The sequence below is a fragment of the Spermophilus citellus genome, assembly GCF_964194105.1.
Source record: "Spermophilus citellus genome assembly, chromosome: 2".
Taxonomy (NCBI): domain Eukaryota; kingdom Metazoa; phylum Chordata; class Mammalia; order Rodentia; family Sciuridae; genus Spermophilus; species Spermophilus citellus.
The window spans coordinates 55,106,009-55,121,205 of record NC_138183.1 but is presented as its reverse complement, the minus strand read 5'-3'; the positions used below and the strand labels follow the sequence as shown (position 1 = coordinate 55,121,205).

The window sequence follows — 15,197 nt, the reverse complement described above, 5'->3', positions numbered from 1 at the left end:
TGTTTGTTGTTTTTGCTGAATTTTTCTTTCACACTTAATTTCATTTGCAATTTTTTATCTTAAAATTTGGGACTTTCATTCCAAATAGAAATACAGAGTACATTTTAAAGTACATTTTCTACACTTGACTTAAAGATATGTTGAGATAAAATTAATACCTACGTAATTATTTAAAGAAAAAACAAAACCTCTAGTCAAGGCAGGACAGTAGTACCCTACCATAGAAAAACCAGCAGGTTCTACATGGCTGTCAAAATGCTATAGCAAGGTGCTACAGGGTTGTTTTTTACAGTAAATCTGCAGAGCCATGCACAGATCTAACTGTTCGAATAGAATGACACAATGCATATGCTCCCGCTATCTTAGGCAAAAGGTACATGTGGAACTGATACACTGCACTGATGATACAAGCAGGCATTGGAGTGGAGACGGTGAACATGGTACCCGATTGGAGCAAAAATACTTACAGGTTTTGAATAAAGGAAAGACAGACTGCATTTAAACATCCCTAAGATATTTCTTCCTTCTTGCATGATAAAATTCTTTCAGACATTAGCAATCACGTTGTAGAAATGACTGTAGAAGGATGTGGCACTGTACAGGTCTCAGAGCCAGTATAAGTAGGGATTGTGAATGAAATTGGTCTATGCCTTATTTTTCCTGGCCCCTTCCTCCTGGACCTCATACGCCTTCATCTCCCTTCTCTACCCAGGACTTATCTACTCATAATGCAAATGAAATAATGATGTGAATGTGCACTATAAACTGAAAATGTAAAATGTAATAATTATTATTATCACCCTCAACTCATCAGCCTTTCTGAGGGTCAAAGTTTCTATGCTTTTCAAGTTGAGGTGCCCACTAAACAAAGACATGACTTTATTCAGAGAGCTGATAGGTTATGTCACTTTCTCTTTCTCCACTTCTCTTCACCAACCCTCTTCTGCTCTCCTGTCCTGGCTAAAACCCAGAGGTGCCACACGGGAGAAATGACAGGAATTGGTGTGTTCTGATGACAGGGTAAATCAAAGAGAAGTCTTGAGCTCCCCACCCAAGCTGGAAGCCAGGGCCTTACATGTAACACAGGGTGGTTCAGGTCATAAACATCGTGAATTACCTCTGGCACTACACAATCCTTGCACAGTCAAAAACAATTTTTGTGTATGTGATACCAATCCTACTGGTAATATCTCCAAAGGAAATTACAAAAACCACTTCAGATTCTACCTTCTCAAATTGAGATCTCCTTCAACAGGGGATGGTGCTTCTTCATTATCCAGGGTTGTACTTTTGGATCCAGGGTGTCCCAACATGCTGTTCTCAACATTTACCCCTCAAGGATTGTAGGAAGGCAGAGGGCCGTAAAACATTTCAGAGGCAAAGTATACATTGCAAAATGACCCATGACATACTGAAAAAAACAAAAGATGAAGAAAGATGGAGAGGGGGTCCTGGAAGGGATGAAAGGTGGAGGCTGTGGGCCTCCCAGGTAAGCCTGAAGGCCCTGACCAGATCAAAGGTGTCAGTGACACAAAGCAGAGGCTCCTGGCTGGAAGAAGAACAGGTACTGTAAAGACCAAGTCTATGGCCATGTTTTAGAATGCGAAACTTAGAAGGCTATGATGTGAGGGTTGTCTAGTTACACAAAGCAGGGAGTTCACATAGGTCACAGTTCCTCCTTTGATTTGGATACACAAACAATAAATAGTGAGGGTACGTGACAATCAATAAAAACACCAAGCCGCCTAACTGAGTGTGAGGAAAACCCTCACTAAACTCAGATGGAGTACAATCCTGGATTTTTATACGCCCACCATCCACCTCAAAGATCCCATCCTATTAATAAGGGCTCTTACAAGACTTACTCCAGAAACAAGAAAGTCCACTTTATAGGCAGAAAGGGTTGAATTCAAAAGGTACAAAGGAACACTAGTCAACAGACCCCTTTTTCCCCTTTCTAATACACACCACTGAGGTGTAGTGGTGCCTTCTGGACTGCCATCTTCTTTCCAATGTCCTGAACAGTCTACTGACCAGAGGAGGGTGTTTGTACCTGGGTTTGTGAGGAAGAGGAAGGAGACCAAGCGGGCCCAGGGCTCTTATACAACCCTCCAAGAGCTGGTCCAGACACTGGCATTCAGGCCCTCCCCTACCTGAAGGATGTATCCCCGGACGTAGTCCCTCAGAGTCCAGCCCAGGCCATGCAGTATGTGCAGCACTTCCTCTTGCTTCAGGACACTGAAGAGCCGGTCCAGCAGAATCTTTAGCCGCACAGGCACTGCCTGCGTCCCGTAGAGCATCAGGCTGCTGATGTCAAACACCACGTTGGACTGCACAATCTCCACTTGGGTGGGGTGGTACAGGTGCTGCGTGCTGAGCTTATCCAAGGCTGCAGTCATCCCACCAACGTTCCAGAGTGAGGGGTGGGAATAAAGAGATGAAAAGGACAGAGGAGTTAGATACACAACTGAACGTCATCAGGGCTCCGTTTCTATAGACAATCACAACCATGGATGTTTAAGTGATATTTCCTCTCCTCCTTGATTTTGCTATCTTTCTTTTTTGGATTTGGTGTTCATACATTGCAGACAACAGTAAACAGCAAACACATTCAACCTTCAGAAAGAGAGTCACTAAGAATGTTTTGAAATGACCGGGGCTGGCTCTACAAACCTGAGTAATTAATTTGCCAGCCAAATCACAGCTCAACTCAGGTATCTGTTGTGTCTACTATTTCTTCAGAAAAAAAGGAAAATAATTCCTAACTCATGCTGCAGTAAGAGGAGCCTAACTAATACCATTTTTTTTAAAAATGAGATTCACCTAAATGGTTTAAAGGGGAGGATGAGTGTATTCGTAGGAATAAAATGAAAGTTAACACCTATGTGGAAGGCTAGAAATTTAACTCAAACTAGCTAAGGGAGATGACCTGAAAACTTAGTTTTCCCAATTTCTCTTTTATTCCCCTGTTAGATAGTTTTTTCTTCACTGGCATGATCTCTGGGAGTTATTTATGGAAAATATTCAAGTCATAATTTAGTCACTTTCTTAACAATTGTGACAAGACTGTCAGATGATAATGAAAACATATGAGTAAAAATAAAAATCTGGGAAATCCAGCTAACTGCATTAATAATTCTCAAAAGAGAAAACTGAGGATGATCATTCTTCAAATAAGTATTTCAATGAAACTAATAGTTCAACAATGGGGCTTTCCTCTTCTAATATCTAAGAAATGACATTTCCCCCTTGGGAGGAAAAAAAAGCCTTATTAAGTTAAGGTCGTAAATTCTACTTCTGACCCATATCTGAGTTACAGGAAACCCTACTCCTTATAAATACGATTCATTTTGCCTCAGTTTCTCCAGTGTGAATGACTAAGATTGTACCATATCAGCTATGGGACTTAAAGAGATGTTGCCAAGACTAGTGAGATGATAAGTGAGAGCCACCTAGAACTTCTTAAGAGAATACAAAAGGTGCTGCCATTAACTGTCAGAATTATACACATATATTCTTTTTAAAAATGTTTTTAAACATTGATGGACTTTTATTTTACTCATATATTTGTATGTGGTGCTGAGAATCAAACCCAGTGCCTCACACATGCTAGGCAAGAGCTCTACCACTGAGTCACAACCCCAGCCCACACATATTCTTTAAGAGATTAAAAGAGAGAAAAATGTATATCTGAAAGATGGCCATCTAACCTCTGGAGTCAGGCAAATGGATACTGAAGAACATCCTGGCCCACATCACAACTACACCTGAGAGACCTCAGTGTCCTTCAAATTCTAAGGTATAGCGTGGCCTCTCTCTAGTGCTTCTCCTAAAACCTCACCCTGTAACAGTATGAGCAACAGTATGTGTACAATCTGAGCAACCCCTATTTTAACATACCAGTATTAGCACATAATAATAATGGAAGAATTCAAAAGTACACGCACACAGGTTTGGTTTTTTTTTTTTTGTTTTTTTTTTTTAGTATTTCTAATGTATTTTTTCAGAACTCCTCCTCCACTCTCGTTTCCTCCTGACTTGTGGTCACTGGAGAGTTCATGTACTCTTGATAAATTGCTTTCTTACATCCACAGTGTAAAGGCCCTTATCATTTACCCGCTGGCTTCATTCAACACATTTACTCCCAGGAATACTTTGTCAAAGAGTTCGGGTTTCCTCATACTTCATTTCTTGCAGCTGATTTGTCTGATCTTTCCTATTCTAGTGGTTAAGTCAACTTTGAATAAATAGCTTTAAAAATTAATTTAACGTTTGGGAAAGATAAGGGATTCACAAGCCTAGAGATTGAAGTCTTCTCTCACTCCACAGGGCATTTAGGCTGCAAAAACAGCAGGAAAGGGGTATTATTATCCTTGTTCTTCTTCAAGTACAGCTTAACCATGCAGCCTTCTGATGAGTGGCTGATCTGCTTACAGAATCGAGTGATGGATTAGGGGAATTCTGCTCCTCCCCCATTTCACCACCCTCCTGAACCTCACCAAATACTTCTTTGTAAAATACACTGCTATGGCCACAACAACTATGAAACTGAGAGGATTCCTCAGGGGGGGGAAGACAGCACATCCTGGTTTTTAAGAGTGTGTTTGGTACTCTGTGTCTGCATTAAGTGTACACAGGAGAAGGGAAAACTATGTTCCAGTGCTGCAAAGAAAACTGTCACCCCTCTTTCCCAAATCCCTGCAAAAGTCTGGTGGTTCGAAAAGATGAAGAGAACTAAATCACAGAGGGTACAGAAAAGAGTTTAGACAATTGTAAGAGCACAGGTAAAACAGGTAAGGCAAAAATATTTCCACCAAAACAGTTTTTGGAACTCCCATGAGATAGTACCCAATTCTTCCTCATGGTTATATGCTATGTCAGAAAGAAGGGATACAGATATATATTCATAAATATACAGCAGGGGCCAACAACTTATTCTATAAAGGCCCAATACATAGTAAATATTTTAGGCCTGTGGGCCACACATTCTCTTTTTCAACTACTCAACTCTTACGTTACAGCAGGAAAGCAGCCATACATAGGTAAGTGTTCCAATAAAACTTTATTCACAGAAACAGGCTACCTGGGCAGCCTGTTTAGGCCCTGATATAGAGATGGAAATGTGGGGCCAGTAATAATGAAAAAGTCCTAAGAGTAGATAATGAAAAAGCTAAAGGGTACAGTGGTGCACCCCTATAACCCCAGAAACTTCTAGCTACTCTGGAGGCTAAGGCAAGAAGATTCCAAGTTTGGCAACTTTCTCAAAATGAAAGATAAAAAGGGCTGAAAATGAAGCTCAGTGGTAGATTATCCTGGGGTTCAATCCCTGGTAAAAATACACACACTCTAGTTCAGGCAGCGACTGTCTAGAAGATGAATCATAGGTGAGGATGTGAACAATAAACTGCTTAACTTGGAGATACCAGCTGTAATTTTCAGCATGATTGTGACAATATTTGGGAAGGTATCCTTGAAGGCACAAAGGCTAAGCAATGACATTTAAGTGTCATGATATCCACAAACTGAACTGGGCTTTGGAGTAATTTCATGATCATCATATATCTGTGGAACATTTGGTTCTGAATCTTGTAGTGTCAGGAACATGAGTTAGGTCAAAGGGGTGAGAAAGAATCAGGGCAATAACTTTTTCCTCAGGATGGAGTGGGGAAAGATGTCACCTATTTTAATATTTATAGGTTTAAACATTTCCTAAAATTTTTTTATACCCAAAGTGTCACCATGATTCCATTTCCAAATGAAATCTCAACCAGAAGTTGGGTACAAAAAATATATATAAAAGTCAGTTTCTCTCAGTAAAGTTAGAGTGAGCATGGATTAAAGAACTTCCAATTATTTGTTACTCCCCTCTTCAACTTGCTTAAGTATCTCACTAGGGCAGACCCTGGAAACATGAAAAGCACTTTTCTATGCAGTACGACAAATGTCAATTGCTGTGCCTGCTCTGTGTTCATTCCCCTTCAATCTGGGGATAGAAACTAGAATTCTCCTTAGGGAATTGCTCCCCTCACCCTTAGAATCAATATTTCATAGAACTGAGTAATATTTAGCCAGTCCTGGAAAACAAGTATATCCCTGCCTCCTGGAATCAAGAATGGTTCAAGAATAGGCAAGTGACCAAAGTCTAGAAAGTGAGACTGAATCCAGGATTTTAGTTAGAAATGCTGATAATTTCTTCTTTTTTCTCTTAAACTTTTAGCTAACAAATACACATTGAGAATGTGAATCAACTAGGCTGCAAAATGATCTAAAAAAAGATCAACTACTCATAATATTAAACAATATTGTTTGATCCAGAGGATACAACAGTGTCTTAGGTTGATACTATCACTAGAATATTCAGTTACATAAAAAACATAATCCCTCTCTCTTTCCTTGAAATAGCATTTCCTACAGCTACCATTCTCCAGCTGGATAACATGTAATTGTCATGCTGTCAGTGGTTCAACTAAAGGTGCATTAGTTTCAGGCTAAATGCAATTCATAATTTCTGCAATGCCTGGAATGAGGAGTATCCTAAAAAAATTCATATCTTATAAAATGTTGACAAAGGGTGATGTTTTCAACTGCATTCGTAAAGAAAAATAATGGTGAGGGAGGCTAAAGGAAATTACTATTTAAGCATCAACTATATGACAGGTATCATTCTAGGAGTTCATAAGTTTAATCTCTTAATTAAAACACAACGTATTACAATTATAACCTATTCAAGATCACAGGCTCAATGGGGCTAGGTAACTGGTCAAAGGTCACTTAACAATTTCACCACAGGTAAATTCTGTTTGCACGACATGTACAGATAAACAGTAAGAAACTTGCAAGTTTTCATCATGCTGGGAGTCCCTAACTCCCTGAAATCTGGGCTTCTTGCCCATCACTCTGCTGAGGCAAGCATTTCAAAGGTCACCAACACCTGCCTTACTGTGAAATCCAATAGCTTTTTTCCTTCATTATTCTCCATGATCTCTCCATAGCAGCTGACCTTATTGATCATCACTCCCCCTAAGATGCTCTCTTCCTTCATTCATGCATACATTCATTTATTCACCACCACCTATTAACTTATCACTGAGATAGGTGCTGTATGCAGATGAAAAAGTAATTTATGGTGTGGCCTCTGCCTTCAAAGATAGACAGATGCAAGTGATGTAAATGCTATAAAAAGAGATGGCACAAGGAAGAGAGGGCAACTCTACTGGGAAGGCATTGTTTAGTAAGATAACTAGAGTCAGCAGGTGAGAAAGGAGGTGAGCAACACATACTGCAGTGCGTCAGAACCACTTGGACTGCCTGCTAAAACAGATTGCTGGGCCATCTCCTCCACAGCTTCTGCTTCAGAGAGTCTGAGATGTAAGCCGAGAATCTGCATTGCTAACACATCTGCAGATGTGTTAGGTGGTTAGGACTAATGAGTGTAAGAGAATGGAATAACCAAAGGACCTATAAGACTTGAGGCAAAAATGGTTGGAGGTTGAGTCCAAAAAGTCAGATGGGCAGATTCTCAGGAGCTTCAATCCCAAAGGCAAAACTCTGTGGAAAGCTCAGAAACTTTTGTGTAAGTTTAGAAAATATCAAACATTTTATAAAATGAAGATGATTTTTAACTTTACACATAAAACCCCGAAAAAAGTTAGGTGATTAAAGCAATAGCTGTCAGCCTGGGAGAACGTGCATGCCACATGCCACACAATTCTCAGTCACAACCCCTTAAGATGGAAAAGTCTCTAGAAAGAGTAGGGTTAAGTTTGAGAAAAGGCACATATTTTTCCCCACACAAATGCCACACCAAAAATCACAGTGTTGAGGGGGAGGGATGGCTCAGAGCCAAGTAAAGAAAATAGAAGATTTTTGCCTTACTACAAAGCTTCAACCAGTGGACTTCTAACTGTGATAGACCTAAACGGAAGAATGCAAAAGGTGCTCCAAGAGTTATGCAGACAAAGGGAATGCATTCTTGGATCATGCGATTCCATATTTACTCTTAAACAGATCCACCTGTGTACAGACCTGCATACATATGCAGATTATCCATTCAATTTTCTCTTTTGAAAACCAAAATCTTAAAATAAGATAAAAACTGAAGTCTTAAAACTGAAATCTTAAAATAAACGTTTTTCCATGGCTTATCTACATGGTGCACTATGTCAGGATGTAAACTCTCCTGGGTGCCAAAATAATTCACAATTTCAATCGCTTTGAGAAGGCCTCCTTTATTGATTAATAAAGGCTCTTCTCCTGCCTGATTCTACATAATCAAGTAAAAGTGCAAGGGGCCTATGTTAGCGCATCCCGAGTTCAGAAACAATATAAAATGGGACAATGGTAATGAACTCACCTCTTGCATTCCTGTCCATTTTAATAATATATACTCTTTAGAATGCATCTATGGGATCAAAGCAAACGTGCCCAATAATGAAAATGGCCTCCCCTTACCCCAGACATATTCAAAGATAAGCAATTCTTTTCAACTCTTCTCAACATTCATCCCTAGAAGGTGTCATCACCTGAGAAGAAAAGGCCCTAAGCACATATAAGCAATGTCTATCTTTTAAATTCAGTTTGAATATTATCCTGGACCTATAAAATTTGTAAGACACATTGGATATAAACCTGTGGATAGAAATTTCACATGGTTTCTTTCAGAACCTATATGTATCGTTTGATAAGGCAGTATATACCATGTAATCAAATAATATAAAAATATTTATTTCAGTTATAATTGATTATCATTTTCATCATATAAAATTTGAATATTTTCTACAGGCTGTCTATTAATAAAAATAACAAAATAATAATCTAAATGTCACTTATTTTTAGCAATATAAATTCCTCTTACATTAAGTACATACAGTTTGATTATGAGGTCTATTAAAATTAATGTTTTACATGACTGTTATCTGATTTGTTTCTACAGTTCTATGTGCTCCACACATAGAACCTCATTTAGTAAAATAGTATTATGATTTCTATTAATTCCTTGCTTATTTAAGTTACACATTATAGTACTTCACACATAATTAATAATAGCATTTCTATTATAAACTGAATAATTGTACTTTCGTTACAATATTCGGGACTCCTTTAATAATTTATCACACATGATGCATTCCATAACTTACTGATATGTTTTTATAATTTTTCTCAAAATTCATATTAATATATTTATTTGACTTGAAACATGAGTTCAAATTTTTCTTTTGATTTTCATTTCTCTTAATTTGTAAGCTTTATTATTTTCTGCTTACAGAATTATAACTTTATAAAACAAAAACAAAGACACAAATCAAATTTCACACCCCTCATAAATATGATTATTACTTTAATGTGGTTAACATTTGGTCAAAATGGAAGTGTGCTCTTTTCTGTCTGACTTTGTATTAAAAATAATTTTATTACATCTTTTAGGTAACATTATTTCACTCATTCAACAAATGCCTCAATCTCCACTAGAATACTCGATGATAAGATCTATTATTTGTCATTGTTCTCCCTTGGTGCTCCAAAGGAACCTGACACATAGAGGACGCCCAGCACACTTTGGTTGAAAGGGTGATTATGAACCTACTACATAAAGGGTTCTGTAGTAGGTGCTATGGGGAGGATATAAAAGAAAGGAAAAGACAGTGACTTGGGCTCCAACTGGACTCCAGGTTTTTCTTAGTTGAATAAGGTTGGGGTAATTATTTGTATTATGGGTAGAAAATTTTCTTGGCCAAGGATTTTCTCTGGATTTGGGGGATTTTATTTTCTTTTTAGTTTTATTACATTAACATTTACACTATCCTTATTTGCCTTACTACTCAGTAATTTCAAACCTTCTAATGACTTAATGACTTGCACGTAGACATAAGCCAAGAGCAGATATCTTATGCTTAGAGCAGATATCTTATGTTTTGAGCTCCTAACTTGATGCTAAACTTCATTACAAAATATCTGTATCCTTTATCTGGCTTTGGACTTATGGTCTTTAATATTTTAATAATAAAAAGGCTGGAATATCCTAAAATAAACTGAAGCAAAAAACCCAACCTAACATATCAGCACAAAGGTAAAAAACTCAATAATATAAAAAAAACTTTCCAATCATGAATACCACTGAATTATATTTGGTATACAGCTGACTGTGTAACAAGGTGAAGTTCAAATTTTTCTAATGAAAATCAAGTGGATTTGTCACCTCAATTTGGAAACAAGCACTGGCTTTGCCAATTGGGCCACATAGTGGAAATTTTAGTCAATTAAGATCGCTATGTCTACAGCAGTAAGACAAAACAGTTAGTTAAAAATTTCTTTTTTGCAGATTCAGCCTTAAAGAAAGCTGAGTAATTACTTGAATTGTGTGTAGAAATTTTTTTTTTGGCCAAGGGTTTTCCTCTGGATTTGGGGAATTTTTAAAAAGTCTGAGTCTTAATTTCCACTGTAAACAAGACCCTATATGATAGGTTGAAATTATGGCATATGTAGATAAATTGGTGGGAATGGGGAATATCTTGCTAAGTGAAATAAGCCAATCCCAAAAAACCCCAAACCAAATGTTTTCTCTGATATTGGATGCTGATCTATAATTGAGGGAAAGGGGTGCAAGGGAAGAATGGAGAAACTTTGGATTGGGTAGAGGGGAGTGAAGGAGGGGAGGGGGGGAATAGTGGAATGAGACAGACATTACTACCCTATGTACATGTATGACTGCACAAATTATGTGACTCTGTATTGTGTACAGCCAGAGAAATGAAAAGATGTACTCTATTTGAGTACAATGAGTTGAAATGCATTCTGCTGTCATGTATAATTAGAACAGATAAATTATATATATATATTTTTTTTAATTTTTATTTTATTTTATTTTTTTTTAATTCAGGGCTGGGGATATAGCTCAGTTGGTAGAGTTCTTGCCTCACAGGCAGCATAAGGCCCTGTGTTCAATCCCCAGCACCACAAAAAAATAAAATAAAATAAATCAGAAGTAATTTGAATTAACAACTAATATAGTATTTTTATTTCTCAATATTTATTGTCTATTCTGGAATAAACAAGGTGCTTCTAAGGAAACACTAATAGTTAAATTTATAAATAGCTATTATCTTTTTCCAGAAATTTCAGAAAGTGAATAACTCCAATAATATCTGGGTGGGAGAGAAGTTGATTTTTGTTTCCTTGCTTTTATCAAAACCAATCAAGCCCTGGTTAATCTTTTGCATACAATTTGAAATGACTTCTAAGAATAAATAATGACTTAATAACAAAGCTCCTAGTCTCACCTATATGTTGCAAGTGTCTTGGCAATTACATCTATAAAAATGGAAAATGGGTACCTTTTCTATTTCTTATAGTAAGTACCCTTCACCCATGGATCACTGAACTCATCTGGGAAGAAAAAAATTTAGAGTCCCATCTATTCCACCGACAGATACATTTCTAATAAAAATCTACTTTCTATATAATAAATGAAGAAAGTTATAATATTTATATTGCTTTTATTCATTATGATGACTGAAGTTAAAAACTAAAATTTCCATTTATAAAAATATTATCTTAATTTTCATTGTAAATAAGACCCTGTGTAATAGGTTGAAGGATTAAAGACTTTCTAGTGAACATTTACAGTACTGTTATCTGTGGGGAAAATATTGGATATAAGAGTTAAGACAAAAAAATAAAAGCATTGATCTAAAGCTTCCAGTGTCAGAAGGTCCTTGTTATCTTCTAGATTAAGGACAGGGTCCATAGACCCAGATTCCAAGGGCTCCAATCCCAGCGGTGCCACCTACTTGCTGTAAGACACTGGCATGCTACTTGATACTTGAATATATTAGGGTAGTTATCAGTTTTTCAAATTCCTTTAGGTTCAGGCAAAGCAATGGCTTGGCGGTCACTACCAAGGAGAATGGAAAAGTGACTACAGAAGTAAGACCAAACTAAGACACAGGGGGAAAAAGAGATGTTTGGAGTAAAGATGAGCCAGGGATTCAAAATGATTATGATTTTCTAATTTGGAGGACTCAAGAGGGAAAACAGACTGAGGAAACACCAGCACTCTAAAGGAGCTGCCTCCTTAGCCACCTCCTGTGGTAATCTCTTCTCTGAATCCAACTCCTCCTATAAGTTTAGCTCAACCCAAGTTCCATGCCTTAATCCAAACATACTTGACCCCTATTGCTGGGAAAAGTAGGTCTATGAAAAACCAAAATGCCTGACATTAGATGTTTTAGTGTCTAATTTTCTCACAGGTGCTCATTGAAAAATGCTAGAAATTTGGTAAAAAGGAAAATAAAAAATCATCCACACTCCCACCACCCAAAGACAGTGACTGTGGCATATTAATGTACCTGTGTCTACTTTTGTCAATGTATAATTTTACATAGTTGAGGTACAACTGCAGACAAGCATGGGGTTGTTTATCTCAACATTACCCAGCAAGAATTATCAAAATCATCTCTATTTCCCCTTTCTCCCTTCAAGTTCTTCTTTCTCGTCTACTCCTCACACTTTAGAGCAGGTGTGACCCTAAGGTCTCTATTATTGCACTGATTCCTGACTGGTTTGGTCTACCTGTTCTTACTGGCCTTATACACCCTAGATAAAACCAAGTCAGTCTTCTCAAAACATTGCTTTACACACATTTATTCTCTGCTCAAAGGTTTCCAATGCTGTGCCCAGCCACTTCACACACACTACCCCAACCCCAGCACAAATACATGAATGCATGCACACACACACACACACACACACACACACACACACACTCCTTTAAAGGGGCCAGAAGACCTTGAGCAGGCTGATTTACTTCCCAGCCTAACGCTCTCTGAAATGAGCTCTCTCTTCCAACCAAAGTGAGCTAACTACTGACTTTCAAATATTCTAGGCATTATCATATTTGGTCACTAAGTGGATATTTCCAGGCCCTATGCTAAATTTTAGAGCAAAACAGACATAATTCAGGCCCACTTGAGGTAAATAAAGTAGTGAAGAAAACAGACTTTTAAATAAATACACATGTACATGCACAATTACAAACTATGTATGTGACATGTGAACGTTATTGCCATGAGGTAGGTGGTTCGGGCAAAGCCCATCCACTGGGACATGAACAGAGAGCAGTAAAAGATGAAGCTGGGGAGACAAGTAGGGTTCCATCTGTCAACTGTATTTTTCAGAATTTTTAGTTTCAGCGCTATTCCTTCAGTGCCTTTTTTCTTTCTTACTAGCCCTTCTGATTATCTTTCTTTTGAACTTTCTTTTTCCATGAAGCCTGGAGTGGTCCCTCATCTAGCAGCAAGCCATCTCAACAATTTGCCAATCACTCAAGTACCACCCATATTTTGTCCGTTTACTGGAGCTGCTTGTGTGCCCACTTTATCACAGAGCTTGGTTTTAAGCAGCAACAATATCTGACACATAAGCGCTCATGGGTGTTCAGTGCTCGTATTCTTGAATGGACAAACAGTTATTTTAGGAAAAGGCTGTGAGCTCTGTTTATACTGAAAGGATAAATGTATGAGGACTCCACCTACTACCAAGTTCTGGAATTCACCTAGCCCCTTTCTCAACCCTCTCCTTTGCTCTTTATGCCTTCAAGGAACAGTACAGGTGGGGAACTGCTACTAGGCAGGGGGCAAGGTTGGGCACTAGATTGGCAGGAATTCTGACTAAATTTTGCATAATTTATTCCCTTTCCTACCATTTCAAGCAGTTTCTAGGTCAAAAAAAAAAAAGCAAGATGAAAGTGTAGTATTATGTAAAAGCAATTTTAATATCAGGGTTCAGACTGGATCATAATGGATAAATGTTATGAAAACCATCCATAAAATAGTAACACAGAACACGAGATTTGTAATCAATATGCTAGTTTATGGTCATCTAGCTATAGAAAAATGCACAGCAAAGACCTAATAGACCTGAGAAAGAGGTCAGAAAACAGAGGTCACACAATGTAATCAAGAAAATATTCTACAAGGAAAGGACTTTTTTTTTTTCTTTTGAGAAAACCCACTCAAACACATACATATACACACACAAATTAGCACTTCTGTTTGCTTGGGGTTTTTTTGTTTGTTTTGTTTTGTTTTTATGTGTTTTTTTTTTGTTTGTTTGTTTTTTTGTGGTGCTGGGGATAGAACCCAGGACCTGCACATGCTAAGCAAGTGCTCTGCCACTGTACCACACCCCAGCCCCTTAAACTCTTCTGAGTATGCTAAATTTCTTGTGGAAAAAGCAGTAGTTGAATACTAGTTAGAAAAATAAGGAAAAAATCATACAATATAACCTTTTAAACTATAAATTAAGTTACTAAGGAATCATGACTTACCTGAATTTCTTTAAAATGCCAGAAATAGGACCTTAAGCTAGTAATTTTCAAACTATAAAACAAAGGAGAAATTGAGGGCTGGATATAATTTCAATAAACACTTTCATAGAACCTAGAGTTTCCCAAAGGAAAGTGGTAGCTAAGCCCTAAGAGCCCAAACGACATATCAGTCTGTATATGCAGAACAGAATCATAAGGACAACAGCTGGCACTTTTGTTGTTCGTTAACATATGTAACATAATGTGAAATAAGGGTAAAATGCAATGCAAAATATGTAGTAAGGATAAAGTAATGTATACTTTTGAGTATATAGCTAACTTAAAGAACCAAGTAATGTCCTTTATAAAATTCACTTTTCAAATATATAAAATCATGCTGGGAATAGGTGAGTGGTGATTATAAAAGAACTTGCTTCTATTGAATGAAATGTACATACTATTTTTTTATTTCATTTTTAAATAACAATAATTACTCCCCAACCTTCAAATAAATTAAAACAAATATAAACCTGTAATTCTACAGACTTCACTTCCAATATTTTCTGTGAAGGTCACAGAAATAAGAACATACTCAGATACTTCTTTTTTTTTCCTTAATGTAAGAGTATAAAAGTGCTTTTCACTGATCCTAGAAAATTAGCTCTTAGTGATAATTTATAGTTCTTAGTTTTCCACAACTTTTTTTTAAACATAACTTTCTTTAGAAGTCAAATTCAAGGGACTTCAGTGGTTTCCACAGGAATATGTGGATTGCAAGCCCTGATGTCCAAAAGATCCCATCTAACAGCTGTTCAGACATGGCAGTGAGACGCCAACAGCCATTATTTTTATTCAAAAAAATAAGAAGTGTGCAAAGTGGAATGATTTTCAAAAC

At 37.3% G+C, this 15,197-nt stretch overlaps 1 protein-coding gene across 11 annotated transcripts in view; it reads right to left on the bottom strand.

The window, feature by feature from the left end:
• The window catches only part of BNC2 (basonuclin zinc finger protein 2), a 415,572-nt gene that overhangs the window by 117,308 nt on the left and 283,067 nt on the right, over positions 1-15,197 (bottom strand). For all 11 annotated transcript variants that reach the window (XM_081282134.1, XM_081282139.1, XM_081282132.1 and 8 more), the window contains one exon: positions 2,154-2,389. In XM_081282134.1, the coding sequence (XP_081138260.1) occupies positions 2,154-2,389 (236 nt within the window). The remainder of the gene's footprint in view (positions 1-2,153; positions 2,390-15,197) is intronic.